The 26,766-nt window shown below is 35.5% G+C and overlaps 2 protein-coding genes, 1 non-coding gene and 2 pseudogenes across 6 annotated transcripts; 4 read left to right on the forward strand and 1 right to left on the reverse strand.

Annotated features, from left to right (window-relative positions):
* Window positions 1-1,851: 1,851 nt before the first annotated feature.
* On the forward strand, window positions 1,852-2,862 carry LOC147923891 (uncharacterized). Its single transcript, XM_087496565.1, has one exon. The coding sequence runs from the start codon at window positions 1,852-1,854 to the stop codon at window positions 2,860-2,862; it is 1,011 nt and encodes a 336-aa protein (XP_087352691.1).
* A 4,094-nt stretch (window positions 2,863-6,956) lies between these two features.
* On the forward strand, window positions 6,957-8,649 carry LOC147923892 (ureide permease 5-like; annotated as a pseudogene). The gene is made up of 5 exons (XR_015586192.1): window positions 6,957-7,071; window positions 7,290-7,654; window positions 7,742-7,821; window positions 7,909-8,283; window positions 8,379-8,649. The product of XR_015586192.1 is annotated as an ureide permease 5-like (transcript).
* Window positions 8,650-11,528: 2,879 nt separating this feature from the next.
* LOC104756897 (ureide permease 5) lies at window positions 11,529-13,668 on the forward strand. Of its 2 annotated transcripts, none has more exons than XM_087497317.1 (6): window positions 11,529-11,652; window positions 11,855-12,131; window positions 12,231-12,570; window positions 12,658-12,746; window positions 12,834-13,208; window positions 13,306-13,668. In XM_087497317.1, exons 2-6 carry the CDS (start codon window positions 11,865-11,867, stop codon window positions 13,468-13,470), a joined length of 1,236 nt encoding a protein of 411 aa, XP_087353443.1. In that variant the 5' UTR covers window positions 11,529-11,652; window positions 11,855-11,864; the 3' UTR covers window positions 13,471-13,668. The 2 variants fall into 2 exon arrangements, with proteins under 2 accessions (XP_087353443.1, XP_087353442.1); XM_087497316.1 differs by having other exon boundaries at window positions 11,530-11,652; window positions 12,661-12,746.
* Window positions 13,669-21,247: 7,579 nt separating this feature from the next.
* TRNAN-GUU (transfer RNA asparagine (anticodon GUU)) lies at window positions 21,248-21,321 on the reverse strand. The gene has a single exon. It is a non-coding gene; the product is annotated as a tRNA-Asn (tRNA).
* An 802-nt stretch (window positions 21,322-22,123) lies between these two features.
* LOC104756901 (berberine bridge enzyme-like 7 pseudogene) lies at window positions 22,124-23,971 on the forward strand (annotated as a pseudogene). The gene has a single exon (XR_015585749.1). The product of XR_015585749.1 is annotated as a berberine bridge enzyme-like 7 pseudogene (transcript).
* The last annotated feature ends 2,795 nt before the right edge of the window (window positions 23,972-26,766 follow it).

The following is a 26,766-nucleotide window of genomic DNA, read 5'->3' on the forward strand; positions in this document are numbered from 1 at the left end:
CATCGCCACCATATTTGCATTTTCCGCATCATCACCATCAAGTCTCATCATCATTCATCAGTCTACAGCCTTCATCAGAGTTTCTATCCTAGGGAGATCCTATCAAAAACCTTGGCACTTGAAGGAGGAGAAGACACAGTACATGCAACTGTTGGAGGCCACGTCTCAGTCTTCAGTGAAGGAGAAGAGTGATACGAGATAATATGGGTTTAGGTACCACACCCGAGTTTAGCCAAAAGATTCAGGTGCTTTTTTTTTTCCGCACGCTTTAGGTTTATGATTGATTGTATACTTTGCCTAAAAAAGGTTTCTTATGATCAATAAAAAGATAAAACTTTCAACAATTTGTTGTAAAACACTTGATGGACTCGACCTGACCGGCCCATCACTAGTCCTTGTTACGGTCCATTGTACTTAGGCCCATTCGGCCATAGCTTATTACTTAGTCGGTCATGTACTTATTCCTATGGGAACCTATATATATATGTTGTAACCTCATTCGAATATCAATAATAAGAACAAGAGATTTCCCTAACTCTCTAGTTTCACAACACGTTATCAGCACGATAGTCTCAAAACCCTAAAACCCTAAAGGCAGCCGCCACTTTCTCTCTTCTTCCCTAAACCCGAAACCACCTTCTTCTTCTTCGAGACCTATCCTCTTAATCTCGAAGATCTCCTACTGATTCACGAGCATCCTTAGCTCGTGATCAAGTTCTTAAACAAACCTGATCGAGGTTCTTAGTTCGTGGTCTCGGGGGTGAGTTCGTGAGGAGCTGTTCGTGAGGAGCTGTTCGTGGGAAGCAGTTCGAGGGAAGCAGTTCGTGAGCAAGGAGGAGAGAATTACCGAGGTCTTTAGCTCCCGGTCCATACCAATCAGAATCCAAACGGTGAAGGTAAAGAAATTCGAAAACCTTCTCTAAAACCCTATGGATCGAATTTAAACATAAAAACTATTGAACCCTAAAAGATAAACAAGTAAACAACCAACATAGATTAAGATCTCTAAATCCTAAAACTTTAAAATCAGATCATGTTTTAGGTTGTTAGATTTCTTGAGAATTAAAACCAATTATATTCAAAGATTAAAATTTGGTTGATTGCTTGTGTGATGCATAAGAACCTAGAGATATTGTTGATTAAATTGTTCTAGGATATTAAACTAATCATGCATCATATAGAAATTGAATCATGTAAATTTGGCTGCATGAATTAAGAATTCTAGGGTTGAATCCGAAAATTAAACCTTGTGTTCTAGGATTGAAAAAATCCTTGAATTAAAACTTTAGATAAGAAACTTAAGAAACCAAATTAAAATTTCGGATCAAAAATTCATAGGATTGTTCTTAGGATTGAAAAATTCGATTATGATCAAAAGAAAAAATTTGTAAAATTTCCATAAATTAAAACATTAAAATTGGAATTAAAACTTAATTAGGATAAGTCCCTAATTAAATATAGTAATTATCCTAAGAATTTATATAAATATTTAAGAGTAAATCCGATTAAGAATAAAATTATGTTAATATTCTATAAATTAAAACATTAGAATTTCGGATTAAAATTTAATTAGGATTGTTTCCTAAAACTCTTAAATCACAAACCTAGAATGAAAAGGAAAACCTAGAAAAAGGAAATACTATCTAGGATTGTTGCATGCATTTAATTTTGTTGTCTTGCATGCATAGGAAATTAAACCACGAAAATATACATAAAGGCATGGCATGTTTGGTCTCAAATACCACATGACCTAAGGCATGGTTCGGTCTCAAATACCGCATGACCTAAATAATTGTTGCATGGTTCGATCTTAAAAATCGCATGCTAACCTTCGGTTGTCTCTCTTTGCAGATGGCAAACCTCAAGAGCCTTGACTACCCAGTCTTGCAAGCTTCGGGAAATAACTACTTGCAATGGGCATTCGACACCGAGATCAATCTTGAGTCGAACGGCTTGCATGAGTGCATCAGCGAGGAATTTGAGAGCACTAACAAGAAAAAGAGTAAGTGCCTCCAGCACCTACATCATCACATTGCTGAATCCCTCAAAAGCCAGTATCTCTTTATAAGAGACCCTCTTGCCCTTTGGACACAGCTTAAACGCCGTTATGGGCACCAAAAGACGGTGCTCCTTCCAAAGGCAGAATTTGACTGGAAGAACCTAAGGATCCAGGATTTCAAATCCGTGGAAGAGTATAACTCTGAGCTTTTTAGGATTGTCTCAATCCTTAGGTTATGTGGAAGGGAAGTGACTGAACAAGAGCTGATAGAAAAGACATTGTCTACTATGAGCCCTAATAACAGAGTCCTTCAGCAACAATATCGACATGAAAAGTTTGTCGACTATGGGGCACTCATTGAAGCATTACTGCTCGCTGAGCAAAATGTTGAGTTGCTGATGATGAACAGTGCGATGAGACCTCCTGGTACAGCCCCATTACCAGAGGCCAATAAGGTTGATTTGGGAAAGAAAGCTGCAATAGAGCCTAAAGGGCCTAAGGAGCCAACTGAGACTAACTACGTCCACAGAGAAAGAAACTACGGCCAAGCTAGTCGCGGTCGTGGTGGCAGAGGACGTGGTGGTCGCGGTGGCCGAGGAGGCCGCGGACGTGGTGGTATGGGCCGTGGGTCCTTTAAACCACACACCAAGGCTAAATCGACATGCCATCGATGTGGTATGACAAACCATTGGTATAAGAACTGCAGAACTCCCAAACACCTCGTTGAGGCATACCAAGAAATTCAAAAGAAGAAGAATCCTGAAGCTAACCTTGTGTACCTCGATGACGAAGGAGACTTTGATCATGAGAAGGATGACTTACTAGATGATGAGACTCCCGATTGCCTTAAAGATTTAGAATAAATTTTGGTTTTATTTTGGTTTAATTTCTATGCTTTTATGATTTAGTTTCTATGTAATGGATAATTTATTTAATTTAATTTCAATGGATTTTATTTTATAAAATTTGTGTTATTAAAATCCAAAATTATTGTCCTCTTTATAGAAATGGCCGAGGACTTGAGTGAACTAGTGGTGGACAGTGGTTCCAGCCACACTATATTAAGAGACAAAAGATATTTTATTAATCTCCAAATGAAAAGTGCAAATGTTAGTACAATTGCGGGTATAGCAAATATGATTGAAGGCTACGGCCAGGCTCACATCTTGTTGCCTAAGGGTACACATATTGAGATAAGTGATGCCTTATATTCACCCAACTCTAAGAGAAATCTATTGAGTTTTAAAGATATAAGATTAAATGGTTTTCATGTTGAAACCAAGGGTGAAGGATCTAAAGAGTTCCTATACATTACAGAGAATGTACAAGGACAAAAGAAAGTCCTAGAGACTATACCTGCCCTAGCTACTGGTTTATACCATGCTAAAATAAATATGATAGAAGCTAACTTAGCAAAGCACAAACTGTTCAATGAACAATTCACTCTATGGCATGACCGGCTTGGCCACCCGGGTTCGAACATGATGCGAAAATTAATTAAGAGTTCAAAAGGGCACAACCTCACAGAAAGAAAAGTTTTCCCTAAAAATGCAACTTGTGTAGCATGTGCTCAAGGGAAACTTATTGTAAGACCCTCACCAGTAAAAGTCACAAAAGAAACTTTGAATTTTCTGGAAAGGATACAAGGTGACATATGTGGACCAATACACCCACCTAGTGGGACATTCAGGTATTTCATGGTAATGATAGATGCCTCGACAAGATGGTCCCACGTATGCTTGTTATCCACGAGAAACTTAGCATTTGCTAAGCTCTTGGCTCAAATCATTCGATTAAGAGCACATTTTCCGGACTTTCCACTTAAGACTATACGTCTAGATAATGCTGGTGAGTTTACATCCCAAGCGTTTAATGATTATTGTATGTCCATGGGGGTGAGTGTGGAACATCCCGTGGCACATGTCCATACACAAAACGGATTAGCTGAATCCTTCATTAAACGTATACAAATGATTGCTCGACCATTGTTAATGCGATCGCAGCTTCCTGTGTCAGCATGGGGACACGCAGTCTTACATGCATCAGAACTTATTCGCATCAGGCCATCTAGTAAACATAAATATTCACCATCCCAACTGTTAACGGGTCAAATGCCAGACTTGTCCCATATCAAAACATTTGGTTGTGCCGTATACATACCAATTGCTCCACCACAGAGAACAAAAATGGGACCTCAAAGGAGGATGGGAATATATGTTGGATATGAGTCTCCCACAATTATAAAGTATCTTGAGCCATTGACAGGAGATTTATTTAAGGCCAGATACGCGGATTGTCAATTCGTTGAGTCCGAATTCCCTAAGATAGGTGGAGAGACTAGCAAGCCGGTCAAGGAATTAACATGGAATCAAACATCCTTAAATTGGCAAGATCCTCGAACTCTAGCATGTGATGCAGAAGTTCAAAAGATAATTCATTTACAGCAGCTAGCTATACAATTGCCAGATTCCTTTGCTGACCCAAAGAGAGTAACAAAATCGTACATACCCGCTTGCAATGCACCAGTACGAATTGATGTTCACAAGGAACACAATAATCAAGTTGCTACAGAGTCTAAACCTCGTGCAAAGAGAGGTAGACCAATAGGATCCAAAGATAAGAATCCTCGGAAAAATAAAAGAGGTGCAAATCAAACCGAGACTATAGGGAATACGGTACAACCAGACATTGTCACAGAAATTCCTAAGGTATCAAAGGAGGCTCAGGACGCTGAGACTCTAGAACCTGAAGGAGTTGACAACAATGAGATCTCGATAAACTACATTATGTCTGGTGTACAATGGAATCGAAAAGATGTCGACATTGATGATATATTTGCATATAAGGTAGCACTTGAGATAAATGAGGATGTAGAACCCACATCTATATTAGAGTGTACACAAAGTAAAGATTGGCATAAATGGAAATAAGCCATTGATGTGGAGTTAAACTCTTTAAGGAAGAGAAGTGTGTTTGGTCCAATAGTGAGGACAACACCTGAAATTAAACCAGTTGGACATAAGTGGGTCTTTGTAAGAAAGAGAAATGAGAAGAATGAAATTGTAAGATACAAAGCACGGCTTGTAGCACAAGGATTCTCTCAAAGACCAGGAATAGATTATGAGGAGACATACTCCCCTGTGATGGATGCAACGACTTTTAGGTATCTAATAAGTCTGGCAGTAAGAGAAAATTTAGATTTGCGGTTAATGGATGTTGTAACTGCATATTTGTATGGTCCACTGGAAAATGAAATTTATATGAGATTACCAGAGGGTATAGAACACAAGAAAGGTGGTTCTCGAGAACAGTACTGCATAAGGCTAGACAAATCCCTATATGGACTGAAACAAAGTGGTCGAATGTGGTATAATCGGTTAAGTGACTATCTAGTCAAGGAAGGCTATAAGAATGACCCAATCAGCCCATGTATATTCATAAGAAAGTTTGCAAACAAAGGATTTGTGATAATAGCAGTCTATGTGGATGATTTAAACATCCTTGGAACCTCTGGGGAAATTGCCCAAACTGTAGAATATCTTAAGAAAGAATTTGAGATGAAAGACCTAGGTAAAACAAAATTTTGTTTGGGATTGCAACTTGAGTACATAAACAATGGGATCCTTGTGCATCAAAAGGCATATACAGAAAAGGTACTCAAGAGATTTAACATGGAGCAAGCTCACTCATTGACTAGCCCAATGGTTGTGAGAAGTGTAGAGGTGGATAAAGATCCATTCGCTCCTAAGAAGGCCGATGAAGAAATTCTCGGACCTGAAGTGCCTTACCTCAGTGCTATAGGAGCGTTAATGTTCTTGGCTAGTCACACTAGGCCAGATATCAGCTTTGCCGTGAACCTCCTAGCAAGATATAGTTCTTGTCCGACCAAAAGGCACTGGAATGGTATTAAACATGTACTGCGTTACCTTCAGGGAACGACAGACTTTGGTCTTTACTATACTAACTATAACAAAGATGGTTTAGTTGGTTTTGCCGATGCAGGTTATCTATCCGATCCACACAATGGTAAGTCACAAACAGGTTATGCGTTTACACACGGCGGTACAGCGATCTCTTGGCGTTCCATGAAGCAGACTTTGGTGGCCACATCCTCAAATCACGCGGAGATCCTAGCCATACATGAAGCCGGCCGTGAGTGTGTTTGGTTGCGGTCTATGACTCAGCATATACGGACGGATAGCGGTTTAGAAGACAACAAGGAAGCGACGGTCATCTACGAAGATAATTCAGCCTGTATCGCACAACTCAAAGACGGTTACATCAAGGGAGATCGGACGAAGCACATACTGCCAAAGTTCTTCCACACACATGAACTACAAAAGGCCGGAGAAGTTCAAGTGGTGCAAGTTCAATCATGCGACAACTCAGCCGATCTCTTCACAAAGGCATTACCGACAACAACATTCAGGAAGCTCACGCACCAGATTGGAATGCGGAGACTCAAGGACTTAGAGTGATGCTTGGAACAGGGGGAGCAATGTGTGCTGTACTCTTTTTCCTTCACTAAGGTTTTGTCCCAATGGGTTTTCCTGGTAAGGTTTTAATGAGGCAGCATCCCCTTAGCACATTGCAGTGATCCTATCCTCGCATAGGCACGGTCGTCTCATCCAAGGGGGAGTGTTGTAAAACACTTGATGGACTCGACCTGACCGGCCCATCACTAGTCCTTGTTACGGTCCATTGTACTTAGGCCCATTCGGCCATAGCTTATTACTTAGTCGGTCATGTACTTATTCCTATGGGAACCTATATATATATGTTGTAACCTCATTCGAATATCAATAATAAGAACAAGAGATTTCCCTAACTCTCTAGTTTCACAACACAATTAAGCTCTAGAGTTAGGCCATTTGTTTGGTTTAATTTCATACCTACGCCAAACTATATGATTAATAATAAGTTCATAATAACCAATAATAAAAGTATTTTTTTTATAACCAAATTACGAGGCTCGTTCCTGGTCTTTCAGTCGCTATTTGGATTCTCTACAAGCTCCTCCTCCTCTACAGATCGTTCATGTGGAGCTCTGTTCTGTTCTGTTCTGTAGCAAGGTAAAAAAAGAAACTTCAACTCTGGTTTTGGGGTGATTTCTAGTCAAAATCTGGATTCGTCTGCATCTTCTTTTTGCTTTCTGTAGTTTGTTGCTGTGAATGCTAAAAGTTAACTGTTCTCGATCCTTAAATTATTCGCTTCCTGATTCTATAGCTGACCAAGGTTCTAATTTGGGAATATGGTGAGATTCTATGGTAATTTGATGTTTTCTTTGCAGTCATAGGTCGATGATGATATTGGTATCTCAAGGATTGGGAATTTATGTGGTGGAGAGCAAAGGAGGAGCAATATTATGTATATTGCTTTATCTGCTCTGTTTAGGCACATGGCCTGCTCTTATGGCACTTCTTGAACGACGTGGTCGTCTCCCACAACATACCTATCTTGATTATTCCATCACTAACTTCTTGGCTGCAATCTTTATAGCCTTTGTGTTTGGTGGGATTGGTGAAAGTACACAACACAGGAGGCACCAAGTTTTCTTGCCAAGCTCCCTCAGGTTAGGCTGGACCTATAATGGTGATTGTTGCGTACGTTGATGAGTTTGTGAAACTGTGGAAGAGTGCCAGAGACTATTTGGAGGTGAAGTTTCACATACAGTGTGGCTTTTGATTGTGTGATTGTGTGATAGTGTTAGGAAGATCACTCATCACTTCTTTAGTTTTATAGTAGAAGAAGAAGAGATGGAGAATGTAAAGGAAGGGACTGCAGCTTTTCTTGTAGCACTCGAAAACACAAGAGCAATTAAAGTAGGATCTTACTCTTTTGTTATGTGTTGATCATGAATTTGGAGGAAACAAAGTAAACCAATCTTTATGCATTTCTCTTGGATTCAGGTGTTTGGAAAGAGCATGGTTGTTGGTCTGGGCATAACCTTTTTTGCAGGTCTTTCTTTCTCATTGTTCTCACCACTATTCAACCTTGCAACAAATGATCAATGGCACACTCTAAAACAAGACGTTCCCAAGCTGATTGTCTACACTGCGTTCTTCTACTTCTCACTTTCTTGTTTTGTTATCGCCATCGCTCTAAACATCACTTTCCTGTACAACCCTGTGCTCGGTTCACCAAGATCTTCCTTTAGGGAATACTTGAGTGACTGGAACGGAAGAGGTTTGGCTCTTATGGCTGGATTAATTTGTGGGTTTGGTAACGGTCTTCAGTTCATGGGTGGACAAGCTGCAGGATATGCAGCCTCAGATGCTGTTCAGGTTGTTAACTTAAATACACTTATTAACTTAAACACAAGAAAGTTGTTACCTTTAGTTTTTGTTTTGGTGAAATCTTGATTGATGATCATGAGCAGGCACTTCCGTTGGTATCTACATTTTGGGGGATATAACTGTTTGGGGATTATAGGAAGATCATCCCCGCGGACATACGCTCTACTTGTTGGAATGGAAGTAAAACCGAACCGGATTATCAACGTACCGGTCCGATTGACCTAATTATATTTGGTATAGCTTTATAGAGATGTGTATAAGTAGTAACCCTATTCCTCTCAAGCTTCTGCGCGGCGTTCTCTTAAACTCAACTAATTAAGGCAAGAAAAGAAAAACCAGCTTTATCTAAGGTTAATTTGTTTTGTCTGAATTTGTACTTGCCAAGTTTTGGAGTCAAAATCTTTACTGATTTGGATATTGGTGTTTACGAAACGCGTGATCATGGCGACTCCGGCTGATTCTGAGGCTGTCAAGTCTCTCAACAACTCCAAGGGAAAGAAGAAGTTTGTGGTTCGTCTTCCTCGATTTGCTTCTAATTCTTTAAAAATTATTACATAACAAGTTTTTTATTGTAGGGTTCCATCCCTTTTGACTTAGTTTTTGTTTTCTTTGGAACTCCTTAATAATTAATGGTCGTTTGTGGCTTCTTACTTGTTGACATAGTTCAAGAATTTCTCTCAAAGAATCAGTGACATTGACATCCAACTCTATAGGAGCCTGGATAAGATGAAGGCTGACCTTCACTCGAGGTATGTTTGATCATGCCACCTTAGAGTTTTCTTTTTCGTCTCTCTAAAGTTTCAATTTTGTTCTTCTTCTTGTCTTCTAATGTTGTTTCCTACTTACTATGCTCAGTTCCTAGTCTTTTAGGTTTAACTTTTCTTCATTATCTCAGATAATTTAATTACGATGATTATTGAGTCATACTAAATTAATAAAAAAATTATGCATAACAAATATATATATATATATATATATATTGTCCAATTAGCAGCTTTGGTTTTAGCCTTTTAGGTTTAACTGGCTATTTCAGATTGAACATCTGGTACATGCTTTGATTGTATTTCAGAGAAAAGAACAAATAAACGAATAAGATATGTCAAAGATTTATATGGTTTTTCATTCTTGTGAAAGGAACAAGAGAAGCGAGTGATTAAAGAACTATTAGCTCTCGAGGCCTCCAAGGACGACCAAGATGATGCGTTCATGTTTGTTATGGGAACAAGACCTCAGTAGAACAACCTTTAAAGTTTTGGTGCTTCTTTGTTTTTTTAGGTTTAAACTAGTTTTGGCTTTAGATTTTATGACTTATTGTACTTTTTCTATATTAGGGTCTTTTATGAACTATAGAAGACAACTTTTTATCTAATCTTTCTACAATTAAGCTCTAGATCGCTAGCACACACACATTTATAACATTTATAGCCTTTTTTTGGTTTAATTTTACCCTATTATAATTATCAATAAAATATAATTTTGTAGCCAAAATACAAGGTTCGATCCTGGTTTATTGATATTCTGCTTGGGTCGCTATTTGGAAGCTCTTCGATTCATCAACTTTATCCGTTGTATTATGAATATATTCAAATATAAAAACTAGTAATCATATACATTAAGGATATATAATCGTTTTCTTTTATTTATTTACAACATTTTTTTTTTTTTTTTTTTTTTTGAATGAATGTAAAATTTTATTCATAAAAAAAAACCGTTTTCTCTTTACATCAAATGTAAGCTGGGTTTAAGCTTTGTTGAAAAGCATACATTAGTTAGATTCTAGTGGTGGACCATAGGGTGAGAGCCTCCCTAGATGAACGGTTTCCCTCCATACAACATTTTTGAATCTACATTAAAATATGAATCTATTGAATCCAAGTCCTATGAATCTACTGAATGGGAGAAGACAATATATATATATCCACTCTTCTTATGATTTGAAGGTAGAAACTTCAATATGATTTTAAACAAGAAAAAGAACAAGCTACTTGTTTTGAGTCTTCGATTGTCTCTTTTTTTTTTTTTTTTAATTGACAAGATGGTTGTGAGTGATTTGTATTTGTTTTGAATATTTGAATGGATATGCATACTGTACAAATTACCGAAGTCGAGTGGAACAAATTATTAGAAGTACGTTTTAAGAACAAATTTAATTAAAAAATAGTCTTATTATCTCAAATGTCAAGTTTTTCAGCAAGTATAACTAACTTGTGAATAAAAATAATTTAGGAGTTCATTTGAGAGTAATTGTCTTATTATCAAAATCAACGTAATTAAATTTGGAAGTTTATTTTGAGTAAGGTGAAAACATCCAAGAACTAATCTGTCAAGATTGTGAATAAATATGGTTGTGTCATCTTAAAATCAAATTATGTTTTGTATTGCGCTTAATCTTATACTGACAATTCTTTTTTTTTATTTGAAAATAGGTTTAAGATATTTCTAAAAAGCTCCTTACATCACTGAGGCTAAGAAGTGTATGTGTAAATATGAGATGAAGATTTTAGACTTCTACAACAAGATATTTCTCATTTTAAGATTAAAACTCATGATTTTGATAAAAAAAAAATAATAATTAAAAAAATAAAATAAAATCTCATGGCTCTCTTTTTTAAATTAATTAATTAACTTTTTAAAAAAAATTAGCAATCAGGTTAAGTCATTTTATTAATTAACCCACATTTTTTATTTGTGTTGTGGTGATACACATATATATATATTTTTTCCCGCGGTGATACACATATTTATAGACATTGTTTTGGTTTAATATATTATAAATTTATCACACTCACAAATTCAGTAAAGTTCTCCATAGGATCCTTCTCATATGTCTGCATGAGACTTCCGGCCTTCAAAAAATAAGGACCGTTCACCTTTCTCCTGAATTAATGTATTTTTAAAAACATTTGATGTTATCTTTAAAACATGATAATATTATATTTTTTATAATTATTATTTTTTATAATTATTTATAATAAAAAAATTATAATGATGAAAGTTTATTAGAATGTATTTTTGAAAAAGATTTACCATGTTCGATTTTTTTATAGATTAATAAATTTTCAAGTTTTTGATATTATTTATTGATATACTGTATAGTTCTTTTGTGCCGCATTTGTGAATATACACCTTTTTTATTACAAAAACAAAAACAAAAACTATGCCAAAATATCCAATCCAACCAATGGGGTAAGAATAAAATATTAGTTTAATTAATTGCCAACAATAAGACAGATAGGTTCGTTGCCGGTTCCCAATAAAATATATATAGTCTGATATTTGCATTTTTAATGTTCGGTCTTCGTTGGCCTTGTCTTCTACAGATCGTTCATCTAGAGCTCTGTTCTATTCTGTAGCAAGGTAAGAAGGAATCTTTAACTGTGAGCTTTGTAATCAATCTCTGGGTTCTTCTGCATCTTCTTTTCTGCTTTCTGTAGTTTGTTCATATGTATGATAAAAGTCAATTTGTTCTCGATCCTGAAATTATCGCTGTAGAAAAGAACGTAGGCATGCCCATGATTCTATAGCTAACTAAGGTTTTAACTTGATGTTTCTTTTGCAGTCATAGGTCGATGATGATATTGGTATCTCAAGGATTGAGAATTTATGTGGTGGAGAGCAAAGGAGGAGCAATATTATGTATATTGCTTTCTCTGCTCTGTTTAGGCACTTGGCCTGCTCTTATGGCTCTTCTTGAACGACGTGGTCGTCTCCCACAACATACCTATCTTGATTATTCCATCACTAACTTCTTGGCTGCAGTCTTTATAGCCTTTGTGTTTGGTGGGATTGGTGAAAGTATACAGGAGGCACCAAGTTTTCTTGCCCAGCTCACTCAGGTTAGGATTATTGAAGGATTCTGCACCTATAATGGAGATTTTTGCATTGCATTGATGGGTGGTTTATATATATAAATCTCCCCTGTTGCTGCTACACAGATTCAGGATAATTGGCCATCTGTGTTGTTTGCTATGGCGGGTGGGGTGGGTTTGAGTATTGGGAACCTTGCTACTCAGTATGCTTTAGCTTTTGTTGGTCTGTCTGTTACAGAAGTGACAGCTGCGAGCATCACTGTTGTTGTAGGCACCACTGTCAATTACTTTTTGGATAACAGATTGAACCGAGCAGATGTGCTGTTCTCTGGTGTCGGTTGCTTCTTGGTAGCTGTTTGTCTTGGTTCTGCTGTTCACTCTTCCAATTCTGCTGATATAGAGGCGAAACTCGGAAAAGTCTCGAGGGATTGTGAAACTGTGGAAGAGTGCCAGAGACTACTTGGAGGTGAAGTTTCACATACAGTGTGGCTTTTGATTGTGTGATTGTGTGATAGTGTTAGGAAGATCACTCATCACTTCTTTAGTTTTATAGTAGAAGAAGAAGAAGAAAAAGAGATGGAGAATGTAAAGGAAGGGACTGCAGCTTTTCTTGTAGCACTCGAAAACACAAGAGCAATTAAAGTAGGATCTTACTCTTTTGTTATGTGTTGATCATGAATTTGGAGGAAACAAAGTAAACCAATCTTTATGCATTTCTCTTGGATTCAGGTGTTTGGAAAGAGCATGGTTGTTGGTCTGGGCATAACCTTTTTTGCAGGTCTTTCTTTCTCATTGTTCTCACCACTATTCAACCTTGCAACAAATGATCAATGGCACACTCTAAAACAAGACGTTCCCAAGCTGATTGTCTACACTGCGTTCTTCTACTTCTCACTTTCTTGTTTTGTTATCGCCATCGCTCTAAACATCACTTTCCTGTACAACCCTGTGCTCGGTTCACCAAGATCTTCCTTTAGGGAATACTTGAGTGACTGGAACGGAAGAGGTTTGGCTCTTATGGCTGGATTAATTTGTGGGTTTGGTAACGGTCTTCAGTTCATGGGTGGACAAGCTGCAGGATATGCAGCCTCAGATGCTGTTCAGGTCACTTACAACACACACATATTGTTAACTTAAAGACAATAAAGTTGTTATCTTTAGTTTTTGTTTTGGTGAAATCTTGATTGATGATCATGAGCAGGCACTTCCGTTGGTATCTACATTTTGGGGGATATATCTGTTTGGGGAGTATAGGAGATCATCTCCGCGGACATACGCTCTACTTGTTGGAATGCTGGTGATGTTCACTGTTGCTGTGGGGCTTCTAATGGCCTCGGCTGGGGAAAGAGAGACGCGGTTTACCTAAAGAGTTGATCAATATGGACCAAATTCATAGACAGTGTATCTTGGAGGTGTTTGTACATTTCATTACAGTGTGGTTTCATACTCAAATTGAAAGCAAATGTATTTGATCGCTGTTTGATAATTCGTCAACGTCACTGAAGAAATAAATGAGTACAGAGAACACATTAGCAGAGGTTGGCTAAGGTTCCATTGCAGAAAATATGAGTTCTACTTCGGCGCAACACGCTCTAACCAACAGAGCTATACCACCTTTTGTTTTTTAATAAAAGCTGATTACTATATATACATATAAACAATAGTATCTCTATACACCAGCAATCATCATAGATATTTTTATACTTTATAGTTTTAATGTTACTATCTTGATTCAAACTCATATACTACAAGCTGTTTTCGAAATCTTAATAACCATTTATGTATCTGCCATTGAGACAAAAAAAAAAAAAAAAAAAAATCAACATTTCTCCCCTTTGAAAAGTCTAATGCACGTAATAATTATCTACGAAAACAAAAAAGTCTCTTTCAAAAATTTCGGCCATTTAAAATCATTTAGTAATACAAGAAAGATAAGTTTCTTGAAATTTGATTTCAACAAAAGATATGTTTCTTGAAAATATGATTGAAACAAAATTTGATCCACCATTGGACTTGCCCTAAGTTCTCTTTATCCAATTTTCTACCACTATTCAATTTGCAATACACTACGTACACACAATAATCCCAAAAACATGCATGTCAATATATATGCGAGTCAATCTCCATATTAGACGTTAGCTAGTTCATATAAAGGATACAATCATATCACTGATTGCTACTATTGTGGATCTAATTATGTATAGTATATACTCTCATTTAACTCTCTGTACAGTCTGGTCCTTGTATAAATACTTGTCCTATGTATTATACTTGTCCTATGTATTACACTTGTCCTATGTATTATAATAAGGATCACCTCACCAAAAATTTCATGGTTGACGCTAAACCAGTCTCTACGCCTCTTGCGAAGTCCCCAAAACTAATGCTGACCAGTGGTGTTGTACTCGAAGATTGTTCTCAATACAGTTCCGTCGTCGGGGGTCTTCAATACATAGCCTTCACCAGGCCTGATATCTCTTTTTGCGGTGAATCGTCTGTCGCAATTTATGCACCACCCTAACACCGAGCATTGGCAAGCGACTAAGCAAGTTCTCCGCTATCTTGCGGGAACTCAGAGCCATGGTATCTTTCTCCACAAGAATTCACCATTCACGCTACATGCCTATTCTGATGTGGACTGGGCCGGTGACATGGATTACTATGTCTCCACCAATGCTTATCTCATCTACATGGGTCGTAATTCGGTTTCTTGGTCATCTAACAAACAACGTGGGGTCTCACGCTCTTCGACGGAAGCTGAAAATAGGTCTGTTGCATATACGGCGCCAGAAGTACGATGGTTGTGTTCATTACTTTCCGAACTACACGTCAAGCTCACAACAACTCCCGTTATTTACTGTGATAACATTGGTGAAACATATACTCCCGTTTTTCACTCGCAGATGAAGCACACCTATCACTTTATCCGAAACGTAATCCAAGCTGGTGATTTTTGTGTCTCTTATGTTTCCACTAGAGCTGTCAAATGGTCCGTCCAGCGACCAATGGGCGTGTCCGTTTGGACAGTTTTTTATATGGGGGGAAGATGGTCATGACCAAATGGGACAATGGTCCAAAAAGTGTCCATGCCCATTAAGACCATTTCCAGATGGTCATGACCATGGACAGCCCATTTTTTTTTCCTATTGTTATTCACTTATAAAATCTGAATTTTTTTTATGTTATTTTTTTTTATAAAATCTGAATTTATTTTTGTTGTTATTCATTTATAAAATCTGAGTTTTGTTGTTGTTATTTTCTTTTATAAAATATGAGTTTATTTTTGTTGTTATTCACTTATAAAATCTGAGTTTTATTTTTGTTATTTTCTTTTATAAAATCTGAATTTAATTTTGTTGTTTCTTTTAGAAAACCTGATTTCTTTTTGTTATTTCTCTTATAAAATTATTAGAGAATCCACATTTTTCGTCAAAACCGTAAAATTGCATTTTTCCGTCAAAACCGTAAAATTATGTTTTCTCACCAAAACCATAAAATTATGTTTCCCGCCAAAACCGTAAAATTGTGTTTTCCCGCCAAAACCGTAAATTATGTTTTCCCGCCAAAACCTTAAAATTGCGTTTTCCCGCCAAAATCGTAAAATTGCGTTTTCCCACCAAAACCGTAAAATTGCGTTTTCCCGCCAAAACCGTAAAATTATGTTTTCCCGTCAAAATCGTAAAATTATGTTTCCTGCCAAAACCGTAAAATTGTGTTTTCTTGCCAAAACCGTAAATTATGTTTTCCCGCCAAAACCGTAAAACTGCGTTTTCTCACCAAAATCGTAAAATTACGTTTTCCCGTCAAATCCGTAAAATTGTGTTTTCCCGCCAAAACCGTAAAATTGCGTTTTCCCGACAAAACCGTAAAATTATTTTTCCGCCAATACAATAATTTGTCTGTTTCATGAAAATAAAAAATTATAAATGTGTTTAATGAAAATAAAAATTTATAAATGTAAAATATAATAATTTAAAATTATTTAGTTGTAAAAGGAATTTCTCATAAAAATAAAAAAAATAAAAACATGTTAATTTTGTTAGTTGGGCATGCCCATTGTCCATCTAGTTAAGCCCATATGATCTATGGACAAAAATGGTCAAATGCCCAAATAGACCATTTATTTTTTGGTCCGACCATGGTCCGCCCATATGTATATGGACATGGGCATGTCCATGGGCGGCCCGCCCAATTGACAGCTATAGTTTCCACCCACGATCAGCTCGCTCATACTCTCACAAAATCTCTTTATAGAGGTCCTTTTCAGCGGGCTTGTTCCAAGACCAGTGTGACGCCAGTCCCTCCGTCTTGAGGGGGCATATAACGATAAATCATATCACTGATTGCTACTATTACAGATCTAATTATGTATATAGTATATATATATTCTCACTTAACTCTCTGTAATACCCTAGAACAGTTTGGTCCTTGTATAAATACTTGTCATATGTACAATTATTATTATAAAAACACACATTCTACACTCTTATAGTTCATATTAAACAAAATTTCAAAGTCTACCTACATTTAATTTCGGGGAATACATATTGAAAGTAGACCTATATGACAGGCGATATACAGAAATCAATTTAAGATTCAGTTTCTCTCTAGATTTGTATTCTATAAACTAAAATCCTAATAGTGTAAGACAATATTACATAACACCCATGTTTTAGAAATCGCTAGGTGCTAGTCAGACGGTTAGTGTAGGCGTAGTGACTATGAGAAAATCGGAGATTAAACGGGAATTAATTAATCGGAATTAGTTTTAGGATTATTTATTAAATTAATAATAAAATAAAAATATATATTATTAAATATATGTATAATTATATTTATGTTAATAGTAAAATATTAACAAAAATATAAAACTATAGTGTTGTCTTTAAAGTTAAGGTAAATATATATAAACATAATTTTAAAATAAAATTTTATGATCTTCGTTATAAGTTTGTATATTAGTTATTGTAAAACCTCACAAACTCTTAATTTAAATGTCTAAATAACAGAAAAAAGTAAATGATTTATATTTGGCTCCAAAGATAATCGGTATACAAAAAAATAAACGGAAAATAATCGAATTAAATGGGTTATAATCAAATTAGACGGATTATAATCAAATTAGACAGATATAATTAAATAATTGATGCTAAGTGGAGATTAGTCATTAATAGAGACGGAAAGGGTGGGCCTAGCGATTTTACGGGGTGTAATCGGTGCTAGGCGGAGATTTTTAAAACTGGGTATAAGACCAAAACAAAACAAAAAATGAAAGAAGGATTTCCTGTTTTGTGTCTTGTAATTTAGGGTTTAGGACCAGATTCCGTCGACGGCAGCACCATTTCCTCATCGGAAAGGAAATTTGTTCAAGGTTCAATACTCTACGACATGGTTAGACGCAAACGCCACAGAGACTAACCTAATTATGATGAAGGAGCTTTACGAGGTTGCGAAACCGTACGTGTCAAGTAACCAGAGAGAGGCCTTCTTTAATTACAAAGACATCGATATCAGAAGAAATCCGAGTGGTGAGACAAACGTGGATGAGACTAAGATCTACGGATACAAGTATTTCTTGGGTAATTTTAAGTGATTGATGCAAGTCAAAGCTAAGTACACTACAAGAAAACAGGCAATTTACGACTACGATTGGCGACTAAACTCGTAGTCGCCAAATTTAGTGACTATATAACGACTGTTTAACTACTACTTTACAACTGCTAAAATGTAGTCGTAAGTTAGTCGCTTTTTACTGACTGAAATGAGTAGTTGGTTCAGTAGTCATTAATTAGCGACTACTTTACGACTGAAAGACAAGAAAGTAAATTTGTCAGCAAACAGTAGCTAATTTGGCGACTACATGGTGACTACTGCGGCGAGTCGTTAACTTGGCTACTAAAATACGACTACATTTGTTAGTCAGCCATTTGGCGACTACTAAGCGACTATTGAGGTGAGTCGCAAACATGTCGGCCAAAAAGAAACACGTTTTATTCGTTTGTGGGGTTGGTAAGCTTTGTTTTGTTGCGATTCTGGTTTTTAATCCCTATAGTCTTCAAATAGTCATTAAATCTAGATTACATAGTCGCAACACAGCCGTCAAATAGTCATCTCGTAGTAGCCATGTAGTCGCTACATTTAACGACTATATCACAACTATTCTCAAACTAATCTCCTTCATATCGCATTAATCGTTAAACTGTGAGTAAATAGTCGTAAATGTTTACTGACTACTTTACGACTATCTGTACACAATGACTGTTCACATTTTTATTAATCGTAACTTAGTCACAAAACAGTCGTAAAAATTTACGACTATGTTGATTAGTCGTAAAGTAGTCGCTATTTACCGACTAAATTACGACTGAATTTCTTACGGACTAACGTTTTACGACAACAGTGATTAGTCGTAACATAGTCGTAATTTATGAAATAGCGACTACTAAACGACTATAAATGCAGTCGTAAATTACCTGTTTTCTTGTAGTGGTATGATCCTGAAAATTTCTTCAAGAACGAGCAGAGTATTCCCCTTAGGTGTCAGAATGGGTTAATATTCCCCTTAGGTGTTAAAATGGGTTAATACCCATGGGTAATCCGAACCCGCCCATAATATTAGTGGGTAAGAGTTGGATTTTTCTACCCATAAAAATAAATGGGTTTGAATGGGTTACCTCAAATGGGTTTACGGGTTTAGTGGGTTAATCCATTAGAGTTACGGGTTACCCATGGGTTGTCGTATAAATATAAAAAATATATATATATGTAAATTACTCTAAGAAATTAGAGAAAATTAGAGTTTTTCATTGGTAAATAAGAAATTAAAGTTTTATATTACTTTCATAAATAAGATTATTCTTCTTAGTTTTGTCTATCCTTTTATTTGTTTATGTTTGTGTCTCATCCTAGTCCAATCACATCTCCTAACACGACAATACTTTATTTTATCATGAATTTTTTACTTGTTTAATTTGTTATTTGCATGGATTTGTTATTTGTTTTCTATGTTATTTAAAATTTAAAAAAACTTTGTTGGATTAATAATAATATTAAAGATTCTAATTTTTTTATTTTTTTCATTATGATTTTTAATTTGTATATGGGTAACCAATTAAACCCATTTAGCCAAAGAACTTTTTTTTATCGGATTTGGGTATATAAATTGAACCCCTATAATAAATGGTTCGGGTCAAACCCGCCTAATAAAATCTCGAACCCATGTGAGTTTGGATCGGGTTATCCATTTTGACACCCATTCCCCTTGTTCGTGTAATGTAGTAACGCTACTCTTTGATAAGATTTATTAAGTAGAAGTAATAAGTTATGTGAGCTTGTTAAAGCTCACGTAGTTTTCACTATTGTCACATTTACATTATGACAGTCTTGTTATAATTAATCATTTCTCAATAAAAAAAATTCATGTAATCATTTTACCTAACACATATATAATGATAGATCAGTTTTACTTTTATGATTAGTTTTACTTTATCCAAATATTAATAAAATATTAAATACTCTATCAAATCATTTATTGATTAAAGAATTTAAGAAAGTTTAATTTCTTATTTTGATTTTCTTAATTTTCTTATTTTATGCTAATCACTAATTTTAACGTATTAAACTTTGTACACTTTAATCACTTTTATTATAAATTTCTTCTTGCTATATGATTATAATAAATAATAATTGCAATTAAATTACAAATATTTTTCTTGTTAATTGCACATAATTTCCTATTGAAATTAGTAACTTAATAGATAAGTTTTCTATTATAGTTAGTGATATACTCCCTCTGTATCAGAATACTTGATGTTCTAGGATTTTTTCTTGTATCAGAATACTTGATTTTCTAGAGTATTTAATGCATTCTTATTTTCAAAATCAACTAACTATTTAATGATTTTGCTTTTACTATAAATAAACTATTAAATCAATCCATTTGTTCTAAGCATAAAAAAAAGCACACGGTTATATACATCATTTATTGTTTTGGGTTAATCATTTGTAGTGTTTGGATGACATTAATTATTTTCTTAATCCTAGTGAAAATCTTAAAAAATCAAGTATTCTGATACAGAGGGAGTAATAGATTACTTTTGGTTTTATATATTTTCAAAAATATGAACTGTAATCTTTTTATTTTTTGGATTTTTTTTCTATAATTACTAAATAAATTTTCTTTTCACATATGTCAAAATATTCTCAATAAACTTGACACATGTCGCGATTATATAAATTACTAACTTTGAAAACTAAACTTTATATAACAAGATAAGAAAATCTCTCTACCTAATTCAAACATAATTATATAATTCTCATTTGTCTAGTAATATATTTAAATTATTCTATAATACATTTATTTAATTAAATTTGTGATTTTTTTCTATATATGAGGTAATTTTTTTTTAAACAGACTTATATTACTCTATTACTAAATAGAAATATTAATATACAATGTTCCACATGGCTTGAAAAAATTGGGTAATGTTTATATTGTTTTGAATTTTCTAATTGTCAGTTTTTACACTCGAATTCTTCTCTCCGCAACATATTCCACCCAACTTTAGTAGCTCTAACAGACTTGATATGGATTCAATCACATAAAAGCTTGACAATATATATAAAACAAAAACCAAAAATATAGACTAGATTTTTGATCACTCACAAGAACCAGAGTAGTCTTGTTCTTGTTGTGCTGCTTCTTGTACTGCCTAAGAAAATCCTTCCTACATAAATATATCATATCATAAGGGTAGAGTAAATCTCATTTCACACAAGTTTGTACTAAAAAAAATTAAGCTCAAGATAAAATGAACATAAAACTGTTGAGGAAGAGTAGTAAGCAGCTGGTATCCTTGGCCTGGTCAGGCACTTAGACAAAGATTTGCCTCTCTTAGAAGATGCCTTTTTAATTTTGAATGAATATATATGCAGACTATACAAGCTAATGAAGACAAATGGAATATATGGTAAGAAGTGGTACATTTTTGGATCAAATTTACTAAAATTATGTTATTATCTCAAATAAATAATATCTCCTTGGATTTGTAGTAAAAACCCCAATGATTGCAGTATATATGAGTTTTATTCCAGCGAAAATGAAACATTGGATATGACTAATAAATAATATCATAAAAATAATCCGCTAGAAGGAGGGGTCGAACCTCCGACCTTGTGGTTAACAGCCACACGCTCTAACCAACTGAGCTATTCCAGCTTTTGTTCTTTTTTATTAATTTATATTAATATATTTAAGAAAACTATCTTTTTTACAAAGTACAAACCAGCCATCATCAGAAACTCAAGCTCAAACCACTGGTGCTCATAGACCATCGACGCAAGTCATTTAAATCTTTCGGTAAAGTATATACGAATATTTCATAAATAAGAAAAATAAAACAGCTCAATAGTAAAACATTACAAAGAACAAAAATAATTTGAAAAAAGTAAACAAAAGAAAAATAGTCACGGTTAGATGTGCAAAACTCATATACTACAAGCTTTTTGCAAAAATTTAATAGTCATTTATGTATTTGCTATTGAGGGAAAAAAAAAAAAAAAAATCAACGTGTCTCCTCTCTGAAAAGTCTCATGCACGTAATTATATATCTAAAGAAAACAAAATGTCTGTTTCAAAATTTTCGGCCTTTCAAAAATCATTAGTAAAATATGATTGGAAATCTCACCTTACATGTCCATTTATAAAAACTCTCTATCCAGTTTTCTTCCACTTATGAAATATCTCTATCCAGTTTTTCTTCCATTTATAAAATCTCTTTATACACTACCTACATATAATCCAAAAACATGCAAGTCGTCAAATAAAGAAGTTCAATAGATGCGATCGAGTAAGCGAGTCAATCCCCCTTATCCCAATCATGAAAACGATTGCTCTCTATATTAGACATTTGCTTGTTCAAACTAAACACCTACATGTTGACTAAAGAAATTCAAAGTCTACCTACATTTAATTTCGGGGAAAACATATTCAAAGTAAACCTATAGATGACAGACGATATACAGAAGTCAATTTGAAATTCAGTTTCTCTCTAGATATTTATTCTATAAACTAAAATCCTAATAGAGTAAGACAATATTACATAAGACCAAAATAAAAAAATGAAAGAAGCATTTTCTGTTTTGTGTCTTGTTATTTTGGTCTCGGTTTTAGAAGCAGCAGTAACGAAGCCTATTTCTGAAAACTTCATTGAATGCCTTCGCTATCGGACTAGTCGGGAGAATCCAATCACCGACGCTGTCTTCATCGCCGATAACACCACCACATTCTTATCTACTTACTTGTCCTACACGAAAAACAAGAGGTACGCGAGCCCTAACTTCAAAAAACTACTAGCCATCGTAGCGGCAAAACATGTATCTCATATTCAGGCCACGGTGGTTTGCGCAAAGACCAACGGTATACAACTCCGTATCCGAAGCGGCGGTCATGACCTCGAAGGCCTTTCCTACAAGTCGTCTGTGCCGTTTGTCATTCTTGATATGTTCAATCTCAGATCTATTACTGTTGACGTATCCAGCAAGAAAGCATGGGTTCAAACTGGTGCGACCTTGGGAGAGCTCTATGTAAAGATCAATGAGGCTAGCCAAACGCTAGCGTTCCCAGCTGGTGTTTGCCCAACGGTAGGAGTAGGAGGACACATAAGCGGTGGAGGGTATGGAAATCTGATAAGAAAATTCGGAATCACAGTGGATCATGTTAGTGATGCTCAATTAGTTGATGTCAACGGCAACCTTTTGAACCGAGCTACCATGGGAGAAGATCTCTTTTGGGCCATTCGTGGTGGCGGCGGTGCGAGTTTTGGAGTTATCCTCTCTTGGAAAATCAACCTCGTCGAGGTTCCAAAGATCTTGACAGTATTTAGAGTTAACAAAACATTGGAACAAGGAGGCACTGATCTTCTCTACAATTGGCAGTTTGTCGCTACCAAATTCCCTGAAGATCTTTTTATGAGAGCATGGCCTCAGATCGTAAATGGAACAAAACGCGGCGAGAGAACCATCGCGGTTGTACTATATGCTCAGTTCTTGGGTCCAGCAGATAAGCTGATGGAGATATTGAACCAGAGGTTGCCTGAACTAGAGCTAAGACGTGAAGATTGTCATGAAATGAGCTGGTTTAACACCACGTTGTTTTGGGCTGATTACCCGGCCGGTACACCAAAGAGCGTTCTTCTAGAAAGGCCGACTAATCCAGGATTCTTTAAGAGCAAATCAGATTATCTCAAAAAGCCAATCCCAAAAGAAGGATTAGAGAAGCTTTGGAAGAAAATGTTTACATTCAACAATGTTGTGTGGATGCAATTCAACCCTTACGGTGGAGTGATGGACCGGATTCCATCGACCGCAGCAGCATTTCCTCATCGGAAAGGAAATTTGTTCAAGGTCCAATACTCTACGACATGGTTGGACGCAAATGGCACAGAGACTAACCTAAGTATGATGAAGGAGCTTTACGAGGTTGCGGAACCGTACGTGTCAAGTAACCCGAGAGAGGCCTTCTTTAATTACAGAGACATCGATATTGGAAGCAATCCAAGTGGTGAGACAGACGTGGATGAGGCTAAGATCTACGGATACAAGTATTTCTTGGGTAATTTTAAGAGATTGATGCAAGTCAAAGCTAAGTATGATCCTGAGAATTTCTTCAAGAACGAGCAGAGTATTCCTCCTGTTCGTGTAATGTAGTAACGTTACTCTTTGATAAGATTTATTACGTAGTAGTGAAAAGTTATGTGGGCTTGTCAAAGCTTACGTAGTTTTAACTATTGTCACATTTGCATTATGACATTGACAGTCTTGTTATAAATTTATAATTAATCATTGCTCAATAAAGAAATTTCATGTAATCGATTTTCCTAACACACATATTAGGATAGATCAGTTTAACTTAAACGTCTAGACGTTTTTCAACCATGGCCATGACCCATAAGAGTTGATTTCTAAAACTCGTGAAGTATAGGGATTATTAGTTTACTTCTTTTTTAATTATCTAAAAAATACAACTATAAGAAAATCACAAGACTAAAAAACTAGGCTTTAGTTTTATAGATATCAAGAAGGGTTTATATTAATTAGTATGCTCACTACAAGAAAACATAGCCGTTTCCGACGGTGAAATCAGTCGAAAATCAATCGGAAAGAGGCATTTCCGACCATTAACCGACCACTGTAAATCGGTTGGAAATCGCTGGTCGGAAATTTTTTTAGTTAGAAATCGGTCGGAAATTTTCGACCGAAATGTTAGTTGGAATTCTGTTGGATAAAATCGGTCGGATTTCGGTTAGAAAATACCGACTAATTACTGACGGCGTAAATCGGTCGAGACTATATTACCGACTGTTAATCAACCGTTTTAATTTCCAACCGATATTCCGACCAATTATTTTCCGACCAAAATATTGTCAATTTAATGTAAAATATCGAAAATAAAAATTAATAAAAAATAAAAAATGCTAAATTAATTAAAAATCAGAAAATACCAAAAATATATAAATAGAAGTTATTGTCAATTAAACCACATTAATAGATTCTTATATTAACCGTAACTAATACAACCAAAAAACTAGCCAAACTAAAACACTTTAATTTTGAGTTTCATCATCATCTTCTTCTTCTTCAGCTGGACGACAGTCTGGAAATTTGTTGAGAAGCTTCTCAGTAACATCCTTCAAGTACTGGATTGTCTTGGTATCTTCCTCTTTCTCCTTAACTAACTCAGAAATCTTGTTGTATGCTTCTTCTAACTTCTTTTCATGGTCCAAGCTGGGTAAGAAGGGAGCATCTAACTCTTCATGATCTGGGAGAGATCCAAATCCAAATCGGTTACCCTTTTTTTTGGGTATTGCCTGAGAATCAACCAAGCATAATGTAAAAAATATGGAAACATCATGTTAAAAATCAAATAGTTAAGAAGTGTCAACTTGATTTGGTATGGTAAAAAGCATGTTAAGAGAAAAAAAGGAATCCCCGCACCTTGCGAACCAAATCGTTTATCTCAGGACAAGAGAGAGGCTGAACCAATCCATCTTCAAGTGGCTCTTTAGATTGGAGGTCATTCACCTGTTCTTTTAAAGTCTCCACAATCTGCTTAGCCTTCTTGTAGACAATCTTGCCAGTTTTCTTACTTTTATAAACATCCTCAATGAAAGCCAGCATATTAGGCTCGACTCCACCATTTTCAACAGTCTTATATACATGGAAAAAGAACATGATTAATATGATGTAAAGAAATTCAAAAATTACCATTTCATCTTTACGTCTATAGAATGATTTAGCTCCATTGAAGTGCACTGGAATTCCTTCACCATCTGGGTTGCTTTTCCTTTTTTGTGAGTTTGTTGCTGCCAATTCTGCAACTTTCTCATCACACCAAAGATTAATGTACTCCTTCCATAAATCATCTGTCATATGTATAGGTTTCTCTTTCTTGCATTTCCATTTTTGTTTCCACTCAGCTAAGTTCTTAGAGAAGGAATAGGCAGCTTGTTTCTCAAACTCTTTCTCAACTATTTTTGTTATGCTGGGATCCCAGTTAAACTCTTGCTGAACAAAAAAAAAATACATGAAGTAAATAACAAGAGAAAAACATGATGTGAATCAAGCATATATTATAGAAGGAATCTTACCGCAAAAGCTTGAAACCACCGTTTTTTAGTATCAGGGGGAAGAGAACGATATGTCAAGCAAGCAGGTTTGACATCTGTTTTTTGCATTCTCAAGATAGACTTTGTAATTACACCATATGGATCACGCTTAAACCTACACAAAACCAGTTAATAACATCAATAACTAACCTAATCTTAACTAAGAAATCTAGAATATAGGTTTAACTTTTAATTTACCAAATAGCTCCTCGCTCCACTTTGGGATGAAGATACTTTAGAGTTTCACGTCCTGGAGCAATGAAAAGGTCCTCCACCGAAGCTGGTGGAACAGAACTGCTTGCAGCGGCTGCAGGAGGAACATTGATTTCAGAATCTGTAATACTACATCCCGGATCTTCAATTACGAAAGGCCTATAAAAATTGTGAAACTCTGGTGTTGAGCTAGTAAACTGTTGTGACACATATTGGAGAAATGCATCACGGTCGAAGTTCTACAATGAGAAAACAGAGCTGTTATCATAGTAATCTCTTGGAAGTAAAGAGCGCTCTTTTGCAACTACATTGAATTAAGAATTAAAAACAAAAACGAAACTCTGTCTCGAAGTCATCTTAAACTACACTTTACAGGAAGTAGTTGTTGCGAACAAATTAAAATCATGAAAAATCCAACACCACAAAGAATAATTTATGAGTTTGGATAATATATAAAACAGGACACAGTTTTTTACTTTCGAATACGACCTCCCAAAACGTTGGACCGGCTCTGCTCGTCGATAAACTCACCGTTTTGTTCAGTGTACAAACCTAAAACTGTTTCAAAGAAAGCACATGGAATTAGGTGGGTTTTCAAATCTTATCCTTGGAACCCTCCGTTTCAGCATTTCTATGCTCAGTTGAAGTCTTCTTCTTAGAACAAGTCTTTGATTTGACTTGTTCTTGAATCGACTTTTTCTTAATGCTTTGAATTCAATCTAAATAACCCCCCACATACAATTGTAAATACATTTTGCGTGTATAAACGTAAGAAACGGATACAT

The sequence above is a fragment of the Camelina sativa genome, chromosome 17, assembly GCF_030686135.1.
Source record: "Camelina sativa cultivar CO46 ecotype springtype chromosome 17, ASM3068613v1".
Classification (NCBI taxonomy): Eukaryota; Viridiplantae; Streptophyta; class Magnoliopsida; order Brassicales; family Brassicaceae; genus Camelina; species Camelina sativa.

Bases quoted from the DNA above. Each gene is read 5' to 3' on its own strand.
- LOC147923891 (XM_087496565.1), top strand. From the start codon at position 1,852: ATGGCAAACCTCAAGAGCCTTGACTACCCAGTCTTGCAAGCTTCGGGA.
- LOC104756897 (XM_087497317.1), top strand. From the start codon at position 11,865: ATGATGATATTGGTATCTCAAGGATTGAGAATTTATGTGGTGGAGAGC. The intron at 12,132-12,230 runs GTTAGGATTATT...GCTGCTACACAG, and splicing joins TTCTTGCCCAGCTCACTCAG to ATTCAGGATAATTGGCCATC. The intron at 12,747-12,833 runs GTAGGATCTTAC...TCTTGGATTCAG, and splicing joins AAAACACAAGAGCAATTAAA to GTGTTTGGAAAGAGCATGGT.